Raw genomic sequence first — 27,995 nt, 5'->3', positions numbered from 1 at the left:
TTTGTTTTGTCTGTAATGCATTAGAAAACTGGCACACCTTTGTAACAGAGCTTCTGCAGGGGGATTTCTGTATACTGTCAAATTGTATCATTTGACATATTGATATAAAACCTGCCTAATTCATTCACTTTTTCCTTTTCTAATAACTATGTCCTCATGGAATTTAAATGAAACGCAAAATTAATTGGGATGATTAAATTGTGTGTTTCTTGGCTCAAAGATAGTGACTTTGTCATTCAAAGCATCTGCTGGACTCAGAGCATCCAAAACTCTGATCATATGCAGACCCTCTTCACTTCATGGAGTGTTGCATTAATTGGGACAGTCAAAAGTGTGTCTACCTCCCCGTGCCAAGTGCAAACAAAATCTGGGGTCTCCCCATAGCTGATGCTAACCATCTTTGCTTTGCTCCACTCAATGATATTGTCTTGAGTTTGGCCTTTGACTGCTTGGTGTTCTTATGAAAGAACTTGGCAACAAATGAAAGTCATTTCAGGAACAAGCGTTCTGTCAGGGTGAACCAGAATTACAAATACCTTTGCAGAGGTATACTTGAAAACTCTAGAATGAAGTAACTGCAAATGACCACATATAGTGCTCTTAAAATATATGGGCATTGGAAGCCTTAAGAGGTCAGATAAGTTGTTACATAAGTACATCTAGACTCGATACTCGAAAACAATCTGACAGAAAAGCCCATCTTTTAGCGACCTCTACCTTGATAGACTTAAGGTTGGTTATGCATATAGGAATCTATTTCTTGAGTCCACTACCTCCTTTTTTGGAACAGATTTTCTCTGAGTCCCTTTTTCAACATTTTGTGAAGAACTTCTCTATGAACTTTAAAGAGACAAAATGAGGAGATGTTAGATGTTGGATGAGCGTTAGAGCAAACATTCAAGATGTACATGGTCTACCATTAGTGCCCATAAGTGTTTATCTCCTGGATTTAATGGGATAACACAGACATTATGTGCAGATTATCACATTTGAGGTTGTCATATGTTCCATTTTGAACAATAAAAAGTTAAAGCGGGGTACAAAACTATTACAGCTTTTTATTTCTTAAAGAATTCAGCCTTGACTTTTCTTTAAATCACCATCAGGCAATATGGAGTACTGTACGTATTTAGACAAAACTATGTTTTCTTTGTTTCTTTTTTATCATCAATGATGTTCCCAATGATTAAAAAAGAGTCAGTTAGAAGAGTCATTACTAAAATGTATTATTTACAGTCATGCCCTTACTTTAAATAAGGTTATATTTTTATTTTGGTAATGTATTTTCTTGCATCATGAATGTCTCTGATTCCTAGAGATTTATCTTTTTTCCTTGTTTCTTCCTTCTTTAGGGTGACAGTTTGTTCTCCAAACCCATTAGAAGTGCTCAGTTTTATTACCTCGACAAATTTCTGCTTTTGGCATCTGGACCCTCTCTCTACTTGTACCTATATAATGTGGACATCACACATGATGACATAAAAAGGTAATTACAATTAATTATTATAAAGAACAGCTCAGCATGGAATGGGAAATCTACAATAATCAGCACTGGCAATGCCTCATCCATTAATCTACAATATTAACATCCTAGTTGTTACATTTCATTATTACACAGCCTTGTTGAATACTTCTTTCTGATTGGTCAATCATGGAAGTCTGATTTTTCTGTATAACAGACCGTTGCCACAGACAAAGTTCTTATCATAGACTTTGGTGGTCTATTTTTTAAATGAAATTTCTCTCCTAAAGCTGTACAGCTCAGGCATACAGTAGATGAAGAATGATAGGTGTGCACTGGTTATGTTAAAATATTGATCATATATTCATCTGTGTTTGTTTAGAAAATGATGCAGCGTCTTCTTTTTCTTTTCAGATATCAGCAGCGGAGTCTCATCAAATTGGCAAGATGCATTACAACGACATCAGCAACAGACATCACTGCCTTGTCTTCAATCAATGATTTCTTCTCTTGTATCTTTTTCCTGTTATTATTGTTCTTGCAGCTGGAAGTCTTATAGTTTAGACTCTATTGATGCTGTGGAAGGAAAAGTGAACACATGTTCCCTTAGGGCTTCCACTGCCTACTCACCTGTAAATCATTTAGGTCTCTTTAATTTTTCAGGAATGTCTGCATTCCGGCCCCTCGTTAGAGTTTACAGTGCATTTACTTTCCAGTAAATCTACTGTAAGCTGCGTTAGAATGAGTGAGATCCTGTTATTTTGTACCACCATGCTTGGGAGTGGAAATCAATATAGAGGGATTACAGTAAAAAAAAAAAAAAGCTTTAATATTTTGTCTGGTTTTTCTATGTTGATTAAGGATTCATTTGTGTATCATTAAACAATGATAGAAGCTATCTGCAAGAAAGCAAACTGATGCATTCAGCTATGTTATTTAAAAAACAACAACCTGAAACACCACCTGTTTACCACAGCCTACAACTTCCTTAAGCTTAGCCATAGTAATTGTCAATTGTAAGGTATCCTTGTGTTTCATGAAAGGCGCTATATAAATACAAGTTGTTATTATTATTATTATTATTATTATTATTATTATTATTATTATTATTATTATTATTATGTACATGGGCCAGCACAAGTGCTGCTCTAGGGCTTTCTGGCCCCTGAATTATGAGGGGAAGTTGACATTCTTTAGTTATTGATTAGATATGATTTTTGTTTTGTCCTAGAAGAATTACTTTGAACACTTTACATAATGGAAACTTAGAGATCACACATCTCATCTACTGCAGGCTATAGTTTTCAAATAATAAACTGTATGACTTTCCTTAAGAGCTGTCTCAGATATCGTTCTGGTGTGTGGTTCAGATCGGTCCATTCAAGTATTTGACATGAACAGGGGTACAGTTGCCTCAGCGCTCCCTGATGCCCACAGCAGAGCTGTCCACTGCATTACACAGAACAAGGTGAGGCCATTTAAATGTCCCTGTAAAAAAAAACGACTGGTCAAATAGGTATTATTTTCTTTACTATATTTGTATTAAGATGTAAAGTTAATGACGGCACATGTGTAAGTGATATACAGTACAAGAAACGTGTCCACTATGTGGTCTTTATGCGTAGATTCTTCAGAGATAAATTGTTTAGTACAGTGTAGAGTAAGACTGGAGACCATTGAGCAAGCAACCCCTATTGTTGTGACCGATGCCAAAATAATGTTGAATAAGACAAACTTTTACTGTTTTCAAAAAAGTCACAAATATAAGTTCTTGTAGTTAGACTATAAAACGTAACCTTTGTAAATGGAAAGATGCAAAGACATCTCATCACTCCACAGGCAGACTGAGGGACATTTACTCACATAGCAAATAATTTGCTTGGCTTTGCATCAATTGTGATCCCCATCTTCCGTCTTACTCTTGAAGGGTCTAATATCTGGCAGATGTTATAGTCTCACAAAAGACATCTATGAGTGTTGCACGAATAAGACACAGATCGTCTTTGAGGGAATAAAAGTGTTTGTGGTGTGAGTAAAGAAGGTCATGGTTAAAAAAAAATGTCATGGTTACCCAAAAGTTTCCATGATCGACAGACAGGACGTGCCATCATCAGTATCATTCATCTTGCTGAGTGTTTGAATGTAAATCCCTGGTGCATCAGGATTAAGCCTGCCATAGGAGATGGCAGAAGGAGATTCCATGCTGGATAGTAGCCTTGGAGTAATGCTGTTCCATGATGCAGTTTGGGTTTATGTGGCCTTGCTCCCACATCACTGTCTTGGACTAATGTGGGCCCAATTTGCTGGTGTCTAACAAGTAGACAGCCTGGGCCTGTATCCACATCCATTATAGTGCTATAAAGAATGCAATACTGCATCACTGAACACTGTAGATAAAGTAATACATGAATGCATTCAAGTCTGGGTTTTCTGCATATTATTTACATTTCTGTGAAGCTATCACATTACATTTTACAATAAAGTGAATTTCTGAGTTTTTTCTCCATATGTAGTCATATTAATATTTGCCAGCTTTGTAATAGCAACAAAGACATTCATTTTGATAATACAAATATGGAAATCTTATAGATGCTTATATAATTTATTGAAGCACAGAAAAGTGTGTAATTGTGTGTGAGAGACAGACTTGTACCCAGTGACCTAGGGGTATTGACTTTCTGCATGTTGACCTGTGCATATTAGGATTAGCTGGACACACTGCAGCTAGTGGCACGGATGAAATGCATCGACCCATTCAACACGCAGCTGTCTATACTCCTTCAACCCAGAGGTGCCTGCCCTTTGTCACGCCAGCTATTGTGTGCCATACACTGTGGAAAGCCTGCAGTGTGTTGTTAAAGCTTGGCTATTGCGTCAATGTGGGGTCCTCCGCCTGGGTGCCCAAGGGCCTTTTGGGTGCTGTAAGGTTAACACCTGCGGATCAGAGGGATTGCCCCTGCCTGGGGACTGTACACATAACATTACCCTTCCCACCCCTCTTGCTTTCTCGTCTCGAAGCGGACCAAACATCAGGAACCTCAGCAAGTGAAGCAGCTTTTCCCACTTCAAATTTCCATTGCCTTTTTTGCAAAAATTCACCTGGAACTAATCAGAGCTGAGAACTTCTCGGAAAATGGAACTGGAAATGCCCTCTCAGAGTCCCATTCTCACACTTCTAATGGAAATCTAAACAAAAAAGCTGCTCTCTCTCTCTCTCTCTCTCTCTCTCTCTCTCTCTCTCTCTCTCTCTCTCTCTCTCTCTCTCTCTCTCTCTCTCTCTTTCTTTCTCTCTCTCTCTCTCTTTCTCTCTCTTTCTCTTTCTCTTTCTCTCTCTCTTTCTCTCACACATACACACACACACACACACACACACACACTCTCCACTGTATCAACTGAAAACTTGGTGTGAATTGTCATATATGGAATAAATGTATAAATGGGCAGTGGAAAATCTATATATATAAATAGATGAAAAATGACTAGAAGGAGAATTCCTTTTAGCCCAAATGTGCTTAGATTGTCACATTGTTAATGACACATTCTACTTTTAGGTAGTAATAATGCTACCTGGAATAATACTAAGACAACTATTTGCAATTACAGGATAAACAGCAACAAACCTTTTCAGCACTGGACAAAAAGAGAAGCTGATTTGCAACTTATTTCAGCCATGAATTAACTGACTAGTCTTTTTTTTGTGTATTTTTCACAGGGCTCCATGTTTAGCACACAAGCGCCGGATTCATACAACCTCTTCCTTACCAGTGCAGTCACAGATGGTGTGAAGATTTGGGACCTCCGTACACTGAGGTTGGTTTTAATATAGTCTGTTCTGTTGGATTTAAACCTATGACCACAACATTGGAGGCAATATAGAAGTGTATGGCTACTTAACCAAAACAATTGCTTTTTATGACATTTTGGACACATGGCAAGTAGTGCTAGCTATCCGAAACAACCGGCATAAAATTCTGAAATGACTCCCTCATCGTGAAATAATAGTGTTTTCCCATGAATTCAGATTGAGCATTTGAATCTCCTGTATACAACTTCTATACAGGTTATCATCATGATAATCATCTACTTTATGTATTTTTCCTGTTTTCTTGCAGAAAGATGCCCATATTACATGTACAGTGATAAGTAACATTAATGAAACTGTTATATCATTTGTATCCCATTTGTTTTTGTGCTGGCTTTACAGTCTTAACCTCGGGTTTCCTGAGAGTGCAAAATGACATTCCAATTCCAAATTATATTCCAATTACATCAACATTGTTTCTTATACAAACATACCTCAGTTAATCATTGAATTGCAATTGTTCAATTTCCAAAGTACGTAGCTGAGAATATATTTCTTTGGCCCTTCGTATCATTTCCATATAAGGCAGATAATTCAAGTAGGCTCTGTTGGATTTCAAAATGTTCTTTTTGGCCCGGTGAAGGCATTTTTTAATAAGTTCATTCTTTCATGTCTGAGACTACTTCCATGTTTAACTCCTCATCCCAGACTCAATCAAAACCTTATTTCTATCTGATAAATATTTGTGCCTGGTTTCCAGGTCATCTCCTGGTTCTTAGAGCTGTCATCAAGCCTCCTTTCGCAGGTGCAGTTTCTCTGAAGTGAAACATATGGCTGTATGAAAGCAATATGCAGAAGCATCTTAGCTTCTTTTTTTGGTTTATCTATTGGCCCTGTTAATTTAATTTGATTTCCCTCTTTGATAAACCTTATGTGTCTGGTTCTGTAGCTAGTACTAACCACGAAAAGAGTTACAGCTCCCCTAAATAAATACATTTCTTTTTCCTTTGTGAGACTTGCCGCTAATGGAAGTAGTTAAGTCAGTTCCAGGTTTTATGTTCATCAGAATCTCCTCATGATATAATAAGGCAATATAAAAATTCTTGGAACATTGATTAATAAAGCTTGCATAAGGTCCTCATTTGATTGTATTGAGTGTAGCCTTTTCTTCTAAATGGAACAATTCTTTAAGCAACCATTTCAAACTGTTTGTATAGGATTTCACAACGAGAGCATGAAGAAATGTTTATCAGTTGTGGAAAACATATCTTTGGGGCATTATACTGAATACATTTTCTGATCGATTAAATAAGTAAAATATTTAAGTTGCTACGGTGTAATAACAGCATAATTTTAGTATAGTATTCTGAAGCTCATGAGAATACTTGAAATTTGGGATCAGTTCAATGAAATGTCTGAATGAGCAGTGGCCCCTGAATTTGTTTGATGCTTTGTGCATCAGAAAGATAATCAAAATGTTCTCATTATATTGGGCAGGTGGCAGACGTTTCAGAAGAAAATATCTCTGAACTTCAGCATGTAAAAATCAAAGCTATTTGAATGGCTACATAGCCTTAATATAGAATAGAAAAACATGTTGACAAAGATTGATTAACTGTCTGGATAAAAGCTTACATTTGTTTACCCATGGTGATACTGAATATGGCTATAGCCACTGTACAGCACAATTAATGGAACAGTGTTTTTATTAGACTCAACTCCATTGACGGAAACTCTAAGTTAGGACAAATTTGGGGTCAGAACTGTGTTCCGTCAGAAAAACCACAATGGGGAATGTACATTTCCCACAGTGGAAACTTCTGAAACTCAATCTTAATTTTATTTTACTCTGTCACATGAGAATCCCCAGCACTTCTTGCTCCTTCCTTTTCAGACAACACAAACATTGATTTTTAAGGGTAGTGGTTTATCCAATCCAATCCAACTTTATTTGTAAAGCACATTTAAAACAACCAGGTTGACCAAAGTACTGGACATTAACATGATTACAAATACGTGAATAACAAGACAAACATTTAAAACAAATAACAGACTAGAAAAATAATATGCAGAATACAACTCTCAAGGAGGTTTAAAGGCCAATTAATAAAAGTGAGTTCCAAAGCCTTGGGGCCACGATTGAGAATGCTTGATCTCCCCTATTTTTGAGCCGCGTTCTAGGGACAACAAGGAGTAACTAGTCAGCTGACCTTAACGACCTCAGAGGAGTGTGCGGCTTCAGTAAGTCAGCATTACACGCTGTGGCTCGACTATAAAAAATTTAAAAAACAAACAACAGAATCTTAAAATGTATTCTAAAGCAAACCGGTAGCCAATGAAGGGAAACAAGAACAGGTGTAATGGGATCTCAATCTCAAGTGCCGGTAAGGAGTCAAGCGGCAGCATTTTGAACCTTTTCTAATCTGGAAAGGAAGGCCTGGTTAATACCTATATATAAAGCGCTACAGTAATCCAGGCGAGTAATAATAAAAGCATGTATAACCCTCTAAAAACAGTGAAAGATAAAAATGGCTTCAGGTTGGTAAGCAGCCTGAATTGAAAGAAACTAGATTTACAACGGAATTGATCTGCTTCTTAAACTCACTATCCATTTTAACCCCAAGGTTAGTCACCGTGGACTTGATATAGGGTGTCAGACACCCAGGTCCAGTTGGGAGCACTACTGGGTCTAAATATCATGACTTCAGTTTTACTTTCAATAAAATGTAAAAAGTTTAAACCCATCCAGTCTTTTGTGTCATAAAAACAATCAAGCAGTCTTTTTAGGGAATCATCACCTTTACTTTTTATAGGCAAGTACATAGTAGTAGTAGTTTATGAACAGCTGCAACACTTAAATAATTATAGGCAAGGTAAGTTCTCTCACCCCTTGTATTTACAAATGATGTGATTTAGTGTGCAAGGTTCCAGTTTATGGCTCTACACTGCAATATTAAGCATAGTTTCAAATGAGCCCTATTCAGATAGTGGTTCTAAACATAGAGAGAACAGATGTTTCTCTTTAGTCCAGTGATGTATTCTCTTGAATCTGGTGGAATTTCCATCATCTGATAAATGAATGCTGTGACTTAATAGATCAATAATGCATTTATATTAAATTAAATCAAATAGTACAAGTCAAAGCAAGATTTCACCTTAGTGGGTGAAATATATTGGCTGCAAATAAATAGCTATGATTAGCCTGCTGATTACCTTGATGACTGACACTGAATAACCCGTGGATTCAGTAACCGTATAGTTCCAACCTAAGAATGTCAGACCCTCCAGGTCAGTCTGTGTTAGTCATTAGGCAACTGCCGGATAGACATCCCTCACACAACATGGAGAATGTGTGTGTGTGTGGGTGTGGGTGGGGGTGGGGGTGGCGGTGGCGGCATTTCTGCTGTTTCAGTCAAAACACCAGATGAGTTTTTTTTCCAACTTGTTAAACTGCTTCTTATCAGTGTGATAATGGCCGCTTGTGTCAGCGCTGCTGCAGACCTGAATGGCCAGATGGACAAGTGGAAATTTGGAAACAGATACTTCTCATTCTTCTTGCTATGATAAAATGATAAGAGGTTTTTCATGAGTAGCTGTCACACAGGAGATAATATGACCCTGTTGGGTATATTCATAAATTCAAACTAACCTGGACATAAGTATTTCAATGAAATTGAAATTGTTTCAAACATTACAAACAATTTTCTTTTTCAGTATCTTTTTGCAAAGGGCAAGTCAATCATCTTCACAGTAAAGGCTATGGGTTGTCTTGCCTCCTGACCCCTTTAGCAAAGTATTAATTCTTATTCTTCTTCTTTTCAGTCAGGTTGCCATTTGTACAGCATTGTCAGGACACTATGTTTTTGGCTGAACCAACTCTCATGAGGTGCAGCCAGCGATACTTTGTAATTTACTCTTCTGAGGGCTTTATGCGCAGACAGCGTAGTCAGCTGACGGTTGCAATATACTGGAAAAATGAAAGGAATGCCTTACAAAATGCAGTAATGTCAATAAATAAAAAAAATAAAAACATGCCATAGATTTCAGCTTTCTTACACAGTATTAACAACAACCAACAGTATTGTTGCTTGCTTTTATTTAACTTGCTCGCTATACTGGGTAAATCAAATGTCTTTATTATTACCAGTACAGTGAATATGACCTACTTTGGTCTAGCTTAATGACATTAGCATGTGAATGTCAAAGACATGCTCTCACCATATCCTGTTGAAGCCCTGCCAACATGCCAGCCCATACAGAGACCCTAGCTCAGCTAGCTGTTAGTGGCATTGTAAAGACATTACACGCTGTTGCAAACCAAAAGAAACAGCATTGAGTTGCACAAGGGGGCCATCCTTCATCTAAGATATCTCACTTCTCAAGCATTGTTTTTTAGATTATAATACTGTGTTTTTCAAAGATCTCCCCTTCTATATGACAGTCCTTGACACAGAGTTCAGTGTAAAGTAATTTGTTTGGATTAAATCATATGATTGTATAAACTATAATTGTTATGTGCTTTTAATAAGACCATAACTCCTCCTCAGGTGTGTACGGCGTTATGAGAACCATCTAAACCGCTGCCATCCATGCTCTTCAGCCATCTCACCATGTGGGCGCTTCATTGCCTCAGGCTCTGAGGATAACTGTGTAAGTTGTTATAGTTTGTCTTTCCTTATACAGTGTGTGTGTGTGTGTGTGTGTGTGTGTGTGTGTGTGTGTGTGTGTGCGCGCGCATGTTTGTGTACAGTTCTCTATATATACTGTATCTTAGCATAATTTGACAAAATTACAATTATAATCAGTCATTTTTTAAATTTCTGTAAAATGTAATCTGGTGATAAAGTAATTAAGGGGTCTTCACATCAAAGCTACCTTAGGTTTTATGAATTCAGAGCAGTGAAACTCACAAAGTTACAAAATGTTGATGGTTGTGGCATTTTAAAAGCTTCAACAAGATTGAATGTGTCCTTTATCATGTGTCACTGTATATCAGTGTCTTGCCAGTTTACAGAGTGATTAATCTGCTATTATAAAGCAACAAAATATAGTAGCGTGAGATACTTTTATTAAACTTTGACAGTTAAATCAGGCCAACAAAAACCACAATGCAAAGGAACATATGAGTTCTATGATTTTAATTTTTTATCTGTTACCATGTGTGTTAAATTGTAGTTCACAAGAGGCATACGCAATAAAGTATTGTGACAATAAATTATTCTATATATACTTTATATTGTGTATATCTTACTTGACCTTGTAAAAACAGCCGCATTTCTTTATCAGTTTCACCTCCATTTAAGGTGAGGACTGTTTGTGCTTAACTCAGAGATTTTTATTTGGACTTGAGCCTTTTTCCATAGAAGTCAACATTCATGTTGAAGCAGAACTGTTTTTAATTGCTTTTCCAGACTCCACCTTATTCTTGCAAGACATTTACAGAAGACTGCCTCCCTGTTCCTTATCCATCTCTCATTTCTTCTATGTGCTTGTTGAAAGCAGTGGAATAATATATGCATGCGGCTGTTTATTATTGATTAGGGGGACTCAGCACAGACATTTGAGGGCATCTCTGTTGAGGTCGGACATTTCCAACGTTTCTGGGAAATCAAAAGAGTATATGGTAGTGAGCTACACCGTATTTATTTGTTGCTGCCTTGAGACTTCCATAAGCCAGACACATTTGTACTTGTCTTAATATATCAAAAAGCAATCATGGAAAAAAATGGAATACTTGAAAAAGACTCCCTAGATCATATTACACATTTTCCAAAAAAACATACTCTTATGCCAAAAATAATCTAAGTGGAATATGATTTCAATGTGGTCGATATTAACCTGTTGTATGTTCAGTTGAAATATGTATTATTTCCACTTGTTCTCACTCTTGTCATCTGAATGAAATTTATGAAATTAATTATTCAGAGGATATGTTTTCTTTTTTTGAATTGTTAATCAAGAAGTTTGCAAGGCCATTTTCAAATTTCAGGCTCAATTGCCCTGCTCTCCACTTTAGTTACAGCTGATATACTGATACATCTGCAGATGCATGTGATATTTAAGCATTCCTGAAAATAATGTATTTCTAAGTATCCAATGCCCTGCTAGGCACCACACAAGTCATATGCCTTAGACAGGAGACACTCTACCCATGGACCATTAGCTAGAGCTCACTTATAGCGTTTTTCAGGGAAACATAATACAAAACAGCTGCAAGAATCTGATGAGTCGTCGTTTGGTAACAAACATCCCTACATCTGTTTTTATCTGTGCTCCTGGCACTGAAGCAAACGAATGGGTCTTGAAACTCACTGATTGTATACAGAGAAAAAAGACGGTGCTATTAATCTGATAACACATTACATATACAGTATATTCTGCGATTTCAATTATAAGTGTTGATTCTGAGATGTCTACACAAGCAGTATGCAATTGTCTTTGTGTGTACCCAAGATCAAGTGTAAAATCCACACCTACTTAACACCCAAAAGTAAAGGAATGATATGCAAGGCTTTTACTACCTTAAAGCAGAAAAGAACTAATACTGTATACCCACAAGGGTTCAATAGGATGGTTAAATAGTCTCAATGGCCACTTAAATGTTGAAGCGCTCTGTAGTTGAGTGTTATCAGTGTGTTTTGATGTTTTAGATTTTACACCTGTACAATTTTTTTGAGTTTTTTTTTTATTGTTTCTCCATTTAAAGAGCAACTTGCTGAAGATCGTTTTTTTCTCTCAGTTGTTTAACTTATTGCCTTGCTGCATTGATTAAAAAAAAAAAGTGTACTCCAGGGTGTGTCAGCACACTGTGGCATCACTGGTGGGCGTGGTTACAGGTGCAACAGACAACAAAATATCTGGAACTGCTTTGTGCATCAGTGTTTAGTGTTGCCTTAACACTAGCAGTTTCATCAGGGAATAAGGAACTTTGTTGAGTTTAGAACATTGTCAGTCAGCAAAGAATTCAACAAAACTAAGAATCTTGCAAAATGTTTGATTCCAACTTTCGATACTTAACAGTTATCATTATTTAATGCCACAGACATATTTTATTTATCACTCAAAAAATGATTATGTTTGACACCCGGCCCCAGTCATTTTAGTTTACACATCATTGCAGGATTTTTATGTCTGATTTATGATATCAACAAACAAGAGCCTCACTGTCTAGCCAATCTCTTAACATAGTCACAAACCTCTGGTGATCATCAAGTGAGCTTCACTATGTGGGTCAACTTAACTTATTTTTATAAAGGTTCTACATCGGTACATCACTGCATAGTTACAGTTCATTCCTGCTGTTGTTAACGTAGTCCATCTCATTCATTTCAGGCTTACGTGTATGACATCCGTAGCAGCAGGTACCTGCACAGACTTAAAAAACACTCAGACACAGTGCTCAGTGTGACATTCAACCCTGCCACACCAGAGGTAAGAACCTGTCTTTACGTTTTGTCTTTGATTTTCTGTTATTTCCTTGCCATGCATTCAATACCCCTTCTCCCAGAATTGAAATATCTCATTGTCTTAAAAAAAGTCATATTTCTCAGTAAGCTAATGGCTGGAGTAAATATTTTGTAAAGTTTCAGGAAATGTCTTACTTTCACTTTCTGACATCAGATATATCAGACAGCTGAAGTAAAACAAGAGAATGGTTTTATTTTCCAGATGTTAATCTATGTTAACTCTGCATTCACACCCCAGGGGACATGCATACATGCAACAATGTTGTGTTAACCTTCCGCTCCTCTCCTGATAATGTATGCACGTCAACAGTTCAATCTTTATCTCAAGCATCTCGAACAGTATTAAGAGTCAAATGAAGAGATCACGGTGAGAAGCAGTGTCAGTCAGTGGTCTTCAGTCCAGAAAATTGCTTCATCTCTCAAGTTTTTTTTTGAGAGTTTCAATAAAGATGTGTATTTGACTTAGAATTTCAATTTGGAGATGTAAAATACACATTTCCAAATAGAAATACTGGTTTATTGGCATTGAGTCATCTTCATGATGTGATTGCATGTTTGCAATGTTCACTAATATTAATAGAGTCAGTTGGTTGCACATGTCTGCACTATCTCTACTTGCTCTGATATACACTCCATCAGTGTGTATACGTGTACAAGTGTACACACTTACACACTCGCATAGCAGGGTTTTGTTGAGACTATCCCACAGTTCATGGTGGACTTGTATGGCAGTGACCTCACAGGATTTCTAATTATTTCTAATAATTCAATATAACGATGGTGCTAGAAATAATAAGAAGCTCTAATCTTATTAGCAGGTCATAGGTGTGGGATGGGTGTACTTAATTGTGTATGTGTGTGATTCAGTGTGTAGGTGCATACCCTTGTTTCTTAAGTGTGTCTATAAGTACTACACCCTGGAATTTCAATATGTATAAACCCTAACAAAAATTCTGCTTGCATCTACAAACACTGCTGAGACAGCAACCTTTTTTTTAAATTGTAGCCTCCTGGACCAATACCATTTTCATTTAAAATGAATATCCCCCAAATCTGTGGGATTTACCAGTGGTGGCCAGTTTATAGTCCAATCAAATATTGACTACCACTCTATTGTGCCATAAACCTGTGGCATCTAGTGACTTGCTTTGTGCACTGTGCTGATCCACATCTATGACTGGCTGCCTCCAGGGTTGTTCCAGCCTATGATTGGCTGCACAGTTTCACAGTCAACAAAAGATGTTGTGTTTATTCAGTCCAGGAGCTGCTTTCCAACTTTTCTGTTTCTGTTGACTGTTTATACAATTTCTAACTGGATCCATTGTAGTTTAATATTATGCCATTTTTTGTTGCACACTGTTGAAATTCAATAGTGATTGCACTGTGTGAGTGCCAAATGTAGAAATGCTTTAAATGCTACAGTTTGTGATCTCTTTATTTCAGAATGAATTTAAAACTGTTTTTTTGCTTGGCCTTCCAAGCTGGTAAATATCCATATAAATCCAGGGACTGTAGGGTCTCGACAAAAATTAAACAACATTATTGTATTGAACCAGTAAGTTAGTTAAAGTTGAATACAGGACAAATTCATTTGTCTATCTCGATTCGCCATAACAATAAAATAAAAAATCAAAGTTTACAGCTGTACTTCATATCAGCATCCTTTCAAAATCTCTAGAGCTTTTTTTAACAGAGCCGCATTCCGTTTGGAAATGTTTTATTGTCCACTCAAGGGTTTTCCTTTGGATCTGTGCAAAGCAAACGCATTTGCAAAATAAGCCTTTTTAAAATATAATACCACAACCTCTGCTGCACAAGCTCTGCTGCTTATGTTGTCTGCCGTTTGGACTTGAGGCACATGTTTTAAATCTTCACATCCATCTGTGTAACTCCATTCAATTAAACTTTGCAGCACAATGATACATTCAGATTTCCAAATTTGAAAGTGGAAACGTTGATCCATGGAAATCTGCAGAGTTTGAAGACACACTTCATCAGTCAGAGCACGCTCCCTCCCCATCAGTACTTCTGCACATTGATAGGACATGCAGTCAAAGCAGAAGCTCTGAAAATAATCAAGAAAGGTTGGCACTATTAACTGAACTTTTATTGTAGGTGGAACATTTGCATGTAGGGAGGCAAGCTCTGGAATGGCTAATTCCCCGCAAAAAAGAAAATGCTACATAAAATATTAAATGAAGTTAACCAGTTCATTAGCTGAATACATGGTTAATTCTAATAAGTAAATAATAATAATAAAACTACATAATACATCTTTACAATCATTTTCTGAAAGAACCATGCAGGCCTGCCACAAATCTGGTCAATTTCCTTTAAAAAAAAAAATTGATTTGTACAAATAATCAAAACCTTCTCTTTTCATTGTAATATATTTATTCTTTAGGGTAATATCATGTATCAAATTGTATAAATCATATCTGTTTCATGAGGTTATCTCCTGTTAGCCACCACTTGTTTCTATTCTCAGATTTGTGTCACTAACCATTCACACTACATCAACCTGCCAAGATTTTACAAGTTAAAATTCATAAAAATCACAAATGTGTGAAAAACTCGGAGGGCTCCAGAAAGGCTGCAGCTAAATAAAGAGCCATGATAAGTCTCCCCACTTTGAAAATCAAAGCATGCTTCAAGTTAAATGTTCCTAACATAGGATTTATATTGTGTTGACACATGTTGACTGTTGAATCATAAAAACAAACCCGCTGATTCACCCGTCACTTACTAAACTAACACACAAGCTCCGGAAGTCCTAACCAATGAGGGACCAAGCTGTAACCTTTTTTCTGCCTAGATACAACAACAATTTAATCTAACTGTGTAACTCTATTGTCAATGTTTTAGGACAATAACACTGTTATTCCTGAAGCAAATTTGATAGAAAATCAAGTTAAAATTAGAACAAAAAAAGATTCAATTATCATTCATTAAAATAGGTCAAATATGACCTTTAAAATGCTGATAAGCTAAGCTTTCTCTGAAGTCCTAGAAGTCCCTAAAGGTCCCCTTTTACTATTTGTTCAGGCTTTATATTTACTTTGGTACTGTAGTTTTCTGTCTTATTCACATTCATTTTAAGAACAGGAATAGTTTCTCATGAAATAACTGGTCATACTAACCAATAGCCAGTAATACTCTAGTTTATTAAATTACCTGTCTGCACCAGTGTTTGTCAAGCAAATCTTTTTTTTTGGTTTGACAAAATGATCCCAACCGGAGGTTTACTAACTTTCGACCGTGTCACACAATCTTCCTTAGTTGAGGGAGTTTGCTCAGTTGTCATGGAGATGGATCTTTTGGCATGAGTACAGTACATGTTTTGCTATGTTATTCTATCCATAGCATTTTGACAACTTCTCGTTTGTGGTAGCTTAAAGTTAAGAGTGAAAGTGCGCCCTTCATTCTTCAGCTCAGACTTTAAATAGTAGTCTATCAATCCCAACTTACTTCCACGTCCACTTATTAGCATTTCCCGGATAGTTTCTTTTAGTTTGCTGACTTGTCAGAAATCTCTCCATCTGACCCATTACATCTAAGCGTATGTAAAAACTCCTACCATTGGCATTTTGTTTTACTTTGAATAATAACCAAATTATTCTTAGTACATTTAAAGAGATATTATTTGTGTTAAAATGGGTAGTTTCAATTACTCAATGTAATTGTTCAAGATGCATTATTATGCTAAAAATTCCAATTTTTCAAACATTTGACATCCTTCAAAGTTACATGTATTAAAAATAATGGATCAGCACTGCAGGGTATATTGTGTAGGTTTAAGGATTTGCCACTTTGATTGGTTTAGATAAATTGGAATTATACAGTAAAGAACTAGTGAAATGTTGCTGATGCATTCTACATTGCTGCAGATTTATCTTGCTGCCAGTCATGGTACGGTACTGCTTTACACTGATGGCACATAGACATACATAATTACAAAAAACTCTCCTTCACATTAACTGAAAAGTATTTGTTTTTAATTACCCAGGCATATGTTGATTTTTTACTGATATTCTACTGATGTATTGAGTGCTTTGCTCAATTTTGTGAGGTTTCTTCTTGTTAAACGTGCTCTGGTGTATGTAATGTCTGACTAGAATGGATGCATACATATCTATCTTCTTCTGTTTGTGACTAAAACAACATGTGTAAATAAAAAATGATTAGAAGTGCATACCTTCTTACCAAGACGTGTAAAAATACTTGCAAAAAGTGTCCCCATCCTGTGTTCATCTTGCTTTTCAGCCACATTCGAGGGCGAGATGTTCTCCACATTTACTGCTGTGAGAACCCTCCGATGCATGGCACAGACAGATAATGCAATGCATTTTTTCCACTCATTTTTCACTCATGTTTTCCACCCTAATACTTAAAAGACCATTAAGCAAGCTGATCTACCTCCAGGGTTCCTTCCCTCAGGTTTATTCCTGTACTTTAGTCTGTAATGAAAGATCCCAACTTTTACTGTCACTTCACTTTGTTGTCTTGTAAAATCTTGTGGAATTTCACACAGCATACCTCTGTAAAGTTTTGCAAGCCCTCCTGTGTCGGACCTACATGGGCTTCTATAAAAGTAGACTGGCAAATTATTGCAACTGTACTTGCAAAGTAGTTCACACTTGCAAGCTGAGTAATTCTGTCTCTGCTGGTTCAATACATAAGGATGTTCTCTTTTTCAATTCTTTTTGGATTAGAGTTGTGGGAGGCAAACTAAGCTGTGCCCAGTTTGAGTAGCACCTGGAAAAAAGGCAGTGGTGATAATGTATTTAAGACTACTTCTTCTAATGGTTTTAGGAATTTAAAAGCTTCAGGATCATAAGTAAAAGCTTGGAAAAATGCGTAGCCAGAGCTAGAGTGATTTCAGAGAATCAAGTTACTAGGTCAGACTAGAGAAATAGACTTCCATGCGGCTGTGCTTTATTTGGGTTACTCAGATTTCCGTCTCATACCAAGTTGTCGATAGTTTCAATTACCTTGTTCCACATCAGTAGTTATAACGTCTTTGTACCCAGGTTGAAAAGAAGTGCTCTTAATTGCATTAAAAAAGTATTTGAAATTCACATAGTATGTTGACAGTACATTTGTATTTCTAATGTGCTTTAACATACTACCTAAAGTATACTTGAAATAACTTTGTAATTAATGCTTTTAAGAAATATGATTAAACATAAACATATTTTGTCAACATTTAACCCAAAACATTAATTTTACTCTTACTTATACTAGCCTTTAGTTTTACTTTGTTAAAGTACATTGCCTACTAAACACAGGACATGGAAGTTATTGAGAAAAGAACATAATTTTTTAGTGGACTGATACATTTTGACCTTACAGTTGAGTAGCTGGGACACGTTACGTGGAAGTTATTGAGAAAAGAACGTACATTTAAGTACATTATTTAAGTACATTATGTATTTTTATTATGTGTGTTACAATACATAAATTTATTGTACAATACATAAATGCCTTTTAGAATACATAAATGTATTCTAAAAGGCTTAACATTGAACGCTAAAAGAACGCTTAATGTACTTAAAGTCGTTCTAAAAAAACACATTTAGTGTGCACTAAGTATAATACAGTTAAAATGCGTGAAGTACATTTGAAATGGTCAGCTAATTAGCAAGTGGGGCAGTGGAGTGTCCTCTCTTATTTATTTCTATTTATTCTTAAGATATACGAAAAATGTCTATTTTTGCTTTCGATGCTAAATTGTTCTTTCTTTATTCTGACACCTTGGAGTTTTAACAGATAACCTTTAACATGTTAGCATCACAATAAGCAATTTGTAAACATATGAAGCTCACATAGGCTTCTAATCTTAGAAACCTCTGCTACCTTTGCCCTTGTGCTTTGGATATTGAATCTCATTGAGCACTGAAATTGGTCACAAATAGCAAAGCCCTCATCTATAACTGTTCTCTGTATGATCTTGTGTTCCTGCCACCTTGTTTCCATAAGAAGAGATTGTTAATCCTAGGAGGATAGGAGGATACCATAAGGAATGGTTCTTTACTATCAGAACTTTAAAACATGTAAATGTCATTGAAAAACGGCAAACGAGGAGACAATAAAGACAGCGGATTCAAGAAAAAAGAGCTAAAGAAGAGAGAAACAATCTTTACATTGATGTTAAAGTCTTTGTATGTTGTGTAAGTCTTTATTAGACAAGACTCCTACAAATTGAAAAATTGGAAAGTGTCGTAACTTTCAGCAGTAGGGGACTGGCTAGATGTAAAGAGGAGGGTGCAGTAAGATACATTTACAAGCCAAAGTCATCTAATGAAAATAGGGCTTTTGCTTTGAGTAATCTTAAACCAGGTGTGCTTGTTTCGGGAGTTTTAAACATACCTGAGTTAACCAAATCAGCTAATTGAAAAGACATGTCATCATCTTTATAGGGAATTGTTCGCTGACTGTATGCTGGCTAAAATGATAAAAAAGATTAAAAAAAATATTTACAAAAAAAAGACTTAAGATAGGCTTGAAGACATAAATAATATCCAGTTAAAATGTGTGTTTGCAATTGAAAATATGCAAATAAAACTTACTTATTTATAGTATCAAATGACAGACGTTATCTCATGATACTTTACAGATAAAGTAGGTCTAGACCACACTTTATAATTTACAAAGCCCCAACAATTCTAGTAATTCTCCCAAGAGCAAGCAACTAGTGCAAGCAACTAGTGCGACAGTGGCAAAGAAATAAAGAAAGGAAGAAACCCGGGACAGACCCAAGCTCTTGGTAGGCGGAGTCTGACGGTGCCAGTTGGGGGTGTGATGCACAGTGGCAATAATAGTCACAATAAAGATAATGGAACAGTGACTACAAATGGTAGTCATAGTAGTTCATGTCATAGTAGGGCATTGCAGGGCGTTACACGCTTTAGAGTGGCATAGCAGAACATAGGTGGACGTAGTGGGATGCAGCAGGGTTCAGCAGGACACTGCAGCGCCTCGCAGAGCGTAGCAGGGTGTAGCCGGGGGGTGCAGCAACACCACGGCGACAGTTGCAAACAAGATCTTGTTGCCATCCTAAACCAAGGAAATAGGCTGAGCGAAAAGAAAACTTAAGGACTCCGGGGAGTAAACTCCCCAGAACTAGGTTAGTAACATGCATTTCTGGGACAGGATGCACACAGATGGAAAGAGGAGAGAGGAGAGAGCCGCTCAGTTTGTCAACGGAAGGAAGGAAATCCCCCGGCAGTCTAGAACTATAACAGCATAACGAAGAGAGACAGGTTACAGGTTAAGCAGAGATGCCTAGTTGGGACACAAGTCTCCCCAGGGGGATTGGGCTTTACTGGCTTGCCTCCCTCTACTTTTATAATATTATTAATTATATGGTAGATAAATCTGAGGACTATGAAGAGAAGCAGGTGGGCCTCAAAGGCGGACGCTGCAACTTCTCACTCTCTAACTATAAACTTTATCAAAGAGGAGGATTTTCAGGTTATTCTTAAATGTGGTGTCGGTTTCTTCCCCCCCAAACCCAGACTGGGAGCTGGTTCCACAAGAGAAGAGCCTGATAACTGAAGGCTCTGGCTCCCAACCTACCAGAGCAGTGTTTCTTATTGTTTACCAAGTGTGTTTCTTTCTGTGAAAGTATCCTTGAGCAAGACACTAAACACCACTGCTTAAATACATACATGTGTGTTTGTTGGAAGGGGATATGAGAAGAAACAAACACACTCTTAGTATTTATATTTCAGCAATAGGATCAGAATGAAACAAGAACTATTACATAATGTTTTCAGTTGCAGTATTTTGATTAAGTGAGAAGTCTGATCTCTTTCCTTCACATACTTAAGACCTCATTTGCACTCCATGTGTTGGCGTTAGCACAGAACTGTGACCTCTTACTGACACTAGCAGCTGTCTTTAAAAGTTAACATGTTATATCGTCCCAACTAGGAAGATGAACAATGAGTGAATCATATCGCTGGCTTTCGAACTCCGTGATACTCTTGTCTCCAAATGTCACCATGTATCATCTTTGCTCTTTGCAGGCAGGCAACAAAAATGCTTACTGTATCTTGTCATTTCTGGCCATTTGGCATTTAAGAAGCTATCCTTATATTTTTTTATATTTGAGCTTCCTCTTTGCCTGACCCCAGAGAGCAAAAGGATCTCTTCTTACTGTAGTGGCCAGACAGCAAATAGAGAGGTGGACTCCGCTGTTTGCTCCAGAATGTCACATTAGAGTGAGACGCAGACTGAGCTGAGACACACTCTCTGAAATCAACTGGCCTATGTTTAACACAGCTGGAAGGCAATGCACAGGAAGTGCAGGAAGAGTTTGGGTCCGGTTACAAAGTCACATAAGGCGTTTTTAAGTATCAAATCCATTCACATGTAGTAGATAGCATTTTCTCAGTTGGCCATGGTTAGTTGGTTAGATAAAAAAACTTAAAAGTGTTCCTTAATAGTGTCTTTTCTTTGCCTTAATACCCAAAATATGCAGTACACTGTAAATTGGAATGACAGTGTGCAGCTTTAATGCATTGAGGTAGCTCAGACATGCACATTTAAAGTTGGCATGGCAATAACATATACATATTACAGACATACTGTATTTCCCTAATTGGTGGAGTGATAAAAAGGTTAAACAAAAGGGATATCATTTGTTAATTGATATGCTTTTGGTGCCTTTGACAGACCCCCCCCCCCCCCCCCCCCCCATGAGAGTGGTATCCATCTTATCATTTAACTCTTCATCATACAGATACAGATTTATGTTGAAACAAGCAGATATACAAATACAGAATCGGTTCCATTTTGGCAAGCATGTTTTTACAACTTTAAGCTACCAGAGGAAAAAATTAAGGTGATTTTTCATTTTGGAACCACTTTGATGATGACATTGAACTTGCTTTTAAAACGGCTGAGGTATTGACAGGGCGAGCGCTCCAGCACTGTCACATTGAAAGGATAATGTGTTCTGTGATTTTGTCAGCCTTAATAAACATTCATTATTATTTGTATTTCTGAGTGTTTTCTGCATTTTTCTCAAAGAAAGAAATTTGACAGCTCGTACCTGTATTTCTCTGTGTTCTGTAAAATTCAGATGGGTCTGTCCAGGGCTTTTAGAAATGAGATCTGCCTTGACTCTCAGAGACACACAGGCTGGGAGTCTGAGCTGGACACATATATTTTCACTGTAACTTCCATTATTTGGATTGATTTTCATTTCCATCAGTAATAATAAATAGGATAAGAGATGAGGTTAGACTAATGAAAACTTAATTGAAGGTGTACAGTATGAAAGATTATTTTTGGCAATATAGCCAGTCATTGCCTTCACTTACCAATTTTGTTACAGAGAAATAAGACACCATCATAACAAACAATGGGGAGAAGAAAAATAGCTGGACCGTATGGTTTATATAGAACTCTGTGTGTTCATACTATGCATGCATAAATATGAATAGAAGATTAAATAAATCTCCATGGGCTCATACACAAGTGCCCACCAATACCATCACTATCACTAGCATCAGGCTATACATTTATTTCAGTTCAAGTACTTATAAGCTTATCAAACATGTGACCGTGTTGACCCGTCTGCCCCTTTTCCCATCTCTCATGTGGATCTTCTTTAACCTCTTAGTATGTAAAGTACAGAACATCCTGGTATGTTGGCATTTGTGAAGAATGCACTCAAAAACTGATGAATGATATCCTTTGGGAGGGAAAACACATTGCTCCTTATATCTTCAAAGCCTCAGCTGTTGTTCATACCAGTTTCTGCAGACGGACACTTTCTGTTGTCCACCACTGGTAATCCAACCCACATTGGATTCTTAATCATGATTTCTATTCCTGCTTTGAACTATTTGATTTGTGGTCTTTTTTCCCATGGTATCAAGCCAGCATGGCTGACAATAACTTAGATTGTGTAACATGCGTGACACTCCTTCAAATTCTTGATCTGATTTACGATCCCTAGTTGGTAATAAGTTTTGAATGAGAATTTTAATATTTTAAACCGAAAAACATCTTATTAAAAACAAAAAGATCATTAAAAAGAGAAAGCAGCCCACTATTTCAACAATGTTTCTCATGCATGATCTATGTCTTTGAGATTATTAAAGGTCAATAAAAGGTAAAAAACAGATGCTTGCAAATGACTTGAAAACCGTGGTGACAGGATTGCATAAGGACATCTGACATTGCCAATACATTTTGAAAAAGAAAGACCTATGAAAACTGAGTTTCCTAGAAGTGGGATCTTGAAGAAAGACAAATATCTAACATGTGAGTATGACCCCATCCTACATGTCTACAGTGAATTAGCTCGCAAGAATATACTTCTGACTGTGAAGGTCTCCCAAACCCTTGGTCCTCATCAGATTAGCTGGTTGATGTTTGAGGTTACAGTGATGGAATACATCGGATTACAGATGTTTACTGCAAGTGTATGATGTTAAAATTCCATTAATTTGGATCACCTTTTTAGAAAATTTGTGATTTAGCTTCAACTCTTTCATGCCTGTGTACGAATACAGTCTAATGGTTTTGGATGGCAGTCGACGAAGAGGGCTTTGGTTGCTAAGGGAGCTGCTCTCCGACTCTATTGAGTTTTAAGTAGCTATTTTAGCAGCTCGGTCAGAACCCAGATAGCTTGGCTACTGTTGATTAAGGTAATAGAGCAGGAGGTTATGGAGAAAGAAGACTTCTTGAAAATAGAAGAGCTAGTGAAACAAGCAGTGAAACAGTTTGTGTTCGTGGGAGAGCCTCAAGCATATTTATAAGCTAAAAAACACTACCAACACATGTGTATGTAGGTGAAATGTGTTTGTGTTTACTTGGCTGCTTTTTTTGGAGAAATCCTCTTGTCTTCTTATCTTTGTCCACACACAAACACATGCAAATCCTCTATGTGCAGGGCTCCAACAATCATCCCTCAAAAGAAGATTAAATCAACCCCAGTTTGTAAGTTGTTTAGTCATCTTCAGACTTCCGCTATTGGGACTCACTAAACCAGCACAGGCATCTGCATGCTGGTAAAAGATGATTTCTCTTGAATAAAACAGCTTTAGTACAAGGGAAAAAATGTTGGACTGTTTTTGTACCAAATGTGGTTTTTATCACTGCTTGGCAAATAGTTGTTTTTCAAGATTCCCACTGTTAGTATTCTTTAAAAAAACACTCTGTCTTTACAACCACCTAAAAATCTCTGAACTCACCATAAATGACATTAATGCTCCACAGCAGATCTGATCATTCACCCAAGCATTTCCATTTACTTTGCAACTTGTTGGATTGTTTTCAGTAATTTTTTCATCATGCAGGATTTGTTAAGTCCTTTAAGACTGTGGGATTAGGTGTAGTACAAATAACTTTGGGTTGAAGTAGTATGACATAGATCTGAAATGGTTTGTCACACGCCCTGGTATTAACTGTCACGTATTCTTGAATATAAAGTAAAAATAGAGCCATTTGTGAACAACTGTCTTGAATTAGAATTGTTCCATCATATCATATACTCTACTTTGAGCAGCTGCAGATATGAATATGTATCATTCTGAACCCTAAATCGGTTTCCTATTGCTATTGCTGCTGATTGGCTGTCAGGGTGTTGAGGTAATGTTCCCTTACCCTCATCTGCTCTACTGGCTGATAGAAACAGATGAGATAATCCTCCCTTCTTGCTAAGAAAAAGAGTGAATTAGTGAGTGTGCTTGTATGTGTACCGCATCTACATGTTGGTTACTGTGTGTGTGTGTGTGTGTGTGTGTGTGTGTGCGCGCGCGCATCCAAGTGTGCCTGTGTAAATGGGTGTGTGGGGTGATGTTTATTGATATATGTCTTATTAATGTCCTAACAGTTGACTCACCATGACTAGCACTGACAGGAAACCTCAAGATTAAACAAAGTTGTGTAACAAAGTTCAGACCATCAGTCTTCATGTTTTTTGTGATAAATGGCAGGTACGGAAAATCAAGAATTTCTATGAGAAACACAGTAATAATCTTGACCTCAGTGATGATAGTCATATTTAAGGAAGCAGGTGTGCTGCTATGCAGCTTGGTCATCTCAATAGAGAGTCCAGAAAAAAGTGATGTGTGACTTAGTTCCTAGAAAATAGCCACAAAAGCTGAACGTGATGTCATTTTCTTTCTGTCTCTCCTAGTTGCTAACTGGAACCCTGGATGGGAAGCTGCGATTGTTTCAGTCCAGCAGTGGGGCCCTTCTGTCTCAGGACACCAGTGCTGCTGTGCACAGAATCTCCAACACAACTGCATAATTACAGCAGGCTGCTGCAAAGATCATGCAGGTTTCATTAAAGCAGTTCCAGCCCCTGGCTAGAATTTTACTGGGAAAGAAGAGAGTAAGGGTTTTGTTTTTAGTTCTTGGTTAAATCAAGACCAAAAATAGACAAGTTTAAAGAGGTTTTGTGTTCTTGTTATATGTGCCTGTGGTGTTCTTTTACTTCTGTGTTTCAAATTGTAAAAAGGAGCCATCCATTTAAGCTCAGTCATGTTTGTTAAACTTCCAGTTCGTACATCATTATGATCGCTTTTCTATGACTGGGATTCAAAGGGATTTGAGTGGTTTGATTGAAAATATTTCATCAAATTTATTTAATCACATTATTGTGATGCAATTAGGTGATACATACTTAATCACAGATAAGTACAGCTAAGTTTGCCAAAAACAATTTTATCAGCCTTTATTCCCATCCATCCAACCACGTTCTGCATGATCAAGCATCAGATTTTCCTTGTTCAGTATGTGGAACAGATGTACTTCTATATCGCTGGCTGTGACTACTTAACAGATCAGCACACAGAGCAATGACATCAACTGGGTGCAACCTCTTTGGCTGCCAGACACACAGATGCTACTACTGTTTACACTGACACACCCATCAGCATTGTTTGAGCTATACGTTTACTCTTCTCACCCACTGTTGCAACAAAATGTCAGCTACAACTGACAACTGTAACAGAATAAAAAATGAGGGCTCTAACACTGAAGTTTAGGATTTAAAAAGGCTTAATCATTAATTATATGAATGTTAAGTATAAATAAATTGTTAGATCATTGTTACATGCCTGTGGAACTTATTTATTGCATCTGTTTTCTGGACAGTAGTGGCTGTAAGTATGTGGCTGTGTTATTGCATGCCGTTTTTATTGGGAAAATGTAAGGTGTGCATCAAGATTCGACTTTAGGACCACTTCTGTTTTCTGTTTTTTTTTTTCTGATCTTCCGTTGATTTTTTTCTGATTGTTATTAGTTACTTTTATACGCTGCAATGTATACATTGAAACTAGTTTACATATATACATTTAAGCCGTATTATCACATATTCAAGATATTTTGCAATCTTTAAATGACTTTGCAATCTGACATGAACCATTTAATAACTTGGTTGCCAGCTAACAAACTTAATAAAATGAAAAGTCTTACACAAAGGTCTTTGGTATGACACAGAACCTCAACTCCAAATCCAAGTCTCTGGTTTTAGTTTGTTATGAAGGTACATCTCTCCAAAAAGTCAATGAAATTAAATAAGTGGATTTATGGTTTGACTCTGGGCTCATTGTTTTGAGACCCCCTTGTTTGGGCATCATGTCAACAATCAAACCGTTTATGCAATAATACCTTAGTAACTACTAGTGACTACATCATCTATGCTTTCGGGTTTAATCTAAAGCTTTTTCCTTCTTAGTTTTATAAGTATAGTTCCACAGTCAATGATTTAAAATCCGGAAGACATTTTCCCGTCAACCAACTTTATTGTCTTTAACGTTTAGAGATAGATACACAATTTTCACTTTTTCATGCCCTGAAAAAAACTATTTCCTTCTACGCTGCCATTATCGCTGCCGAAATGTGAGATGCTGAAGGAAAAGTTTACCTATCTGGAATGGAATGAAATTTCAAGCGTTACTCATCCCAAGTTCATTCGGAAAAGATATTACATTTGACGCATTATCTGACACTGACGCTGATGTTAGAATGATAAATCCACTGAGAGGCTACCTTGTCTTAACTCCCTCAGAGGTAGGTGAAAACTACTGCACTCATCTCTGCTTTTTCCCCTGTCCTATATTCTGCATTTGATTTACTCTGTGTTTTTGGACTGTGTGCTTTACTTGAAACTGAGGCGGACTCCAGATTGTTCTCTGTGCACCACTAGCCTAAGCTGAGCAATATATCTTTGAAGTTGCACAATATTGACTGCCAGGTTTCCTATCACAAAATCTGTTGGTATACATTATAAAGGAAGCAGGCCTGAGGCTGCATAAAATGTATGGGGTGGTACCTAGTCTTTGGTCAGACACACATTATGCATTGTGTGTGTGTGTGTGTGTGTGTGTGTGTGTGTGTGTCTGTCGCATGCGTGTCTGTTTATGCCACAAAGATGTACTGACAAGATCAAGTCTGCCTTGTCATGGTAAGCTTTAGTGTTCCTGCAAGCAGAAGAGACTTTCAACTGGAAAACAACATAACAAATTGTCTTTGGAGTAAATTTATGTAGCCATGTTCTTTTTCCATTTAATGTGCTGGAATGTGTGTGTGTTTCTTTTCAGGAGTTAGTACTTAGGAGTTACTTCTCTTATATGAATTAACCTGCAACAGCCTGATTCAGTGAGCACATGTTCACAAACCAAAGTGATATATCGATATGTGCACTTTCCTTGTCTATGTAAGGTTGCTGTGGGTGCACTCCCTGCATTGATCTCACCTGTAAAGAATGATGTGTTTATACTTGCATAAAAAAGGATTTCAAGGATAGCCACACCCAAACATCATAACACAATCCAGTCCAAAGTTTGATCTCTTACAATACTTTGTCATTAAATGTGACATTTAGCCCATACACAGCAGCAGACCTTAAATCCTACAAAGGTTTGGAGGCCTTTCCACATGGTGTGTGGATGAGTGAGGGAGACGCAGTACCAAGTCATTAACGACTATTGTTTTGTGAAGGGCAAAGTAAGTAATGCAATAACATTTTTAATCAACCTAACTTAACTGTATGACATCATTGTGATACTAAAGGTGTAGACAATTGACTCAATTGTTTCGTTTTTTTTTAATTTAAAAAATTCTCAGTTTGCTATCTATCTGAGTGATACAGTGCAGATCTCCCAATCTGGTACTTTATTTAACTTTTCATCATCTACAACTGAAATGCAGTCTGTGCATTTATTTTTTATTTTTTATTTAACCTTTATTTAACCAGATAAGCCAATTGAGAACAAATTCTCATTTGCAATGATGACCT

The 27,995-nt window shown here is 37.0% G+C and overlaps 1 protein-coding gene across 2 annotated transcripts in view; it reads left to right on the top strand.

Moving 5' to 3' along the window:
* Window positions 1–26,280, top strand: part of wdr27 (WD repeat domain 27) — a 40,605-nt gene extending 14,325 nt beyond the window's left edge. For both annotated transcript variants that reach the window (XM_032540651.1, XM_032540650.1), the window contains exons 18-24: window positions 1,353–1,486; window positions 1,877–1,974; window positions 2,809–2,930; window positions 5,175–5,272; window positions 9,812–9,914; window positions 12,597–12,695; window positions 24,888–26,280. In XM_032540651.1, coding sequence (XP_032396542.1) covers window positions 1,353–1,486; window positions 1,877–1,974; window positions 2,809–2,930; window positions 5,175–5,272; window positions 9,812–9,914; window positions 12,597–12,695; window positions 24,888–25,001 — 768 coding nt within the window. In that variant the 3' untranslated portion in view covers window positions 25,002–26,280. The remainder of the gene's footprint in view (window positions 1–1,352; window positions 1,487–1,876; window positions 1,975–2,808; window positions 2,931–5,174; window positions 5,273–9,811; window positions 9,915–12,596; window positions 12,696–24,887) is intronic.
* Window positions 26,281–27,995: the final 1,715 nt, after the last annotated feature.

Source organism: Etheostoma spectabile, chromosome 17, assembly GCF_008692095.1.
Source record: "Etheostoma spectabile isolate EspeVRDwgs_2016 chromosome 17, UIUC_Espe_1.0, whole genome shotgun sequence".
Taxonomy (NCBI): domain Eukaryota; kingdom Metazoa; phylum Chordata; class Actinopteri; order Perciformes; family Percidae; genus Etheostoma; species Etheostoma spectabile.
Note: the sequence above shows the minus strand (reverse complement) of the source record. Positions and strands in the feature narration are given on the sequence as shown.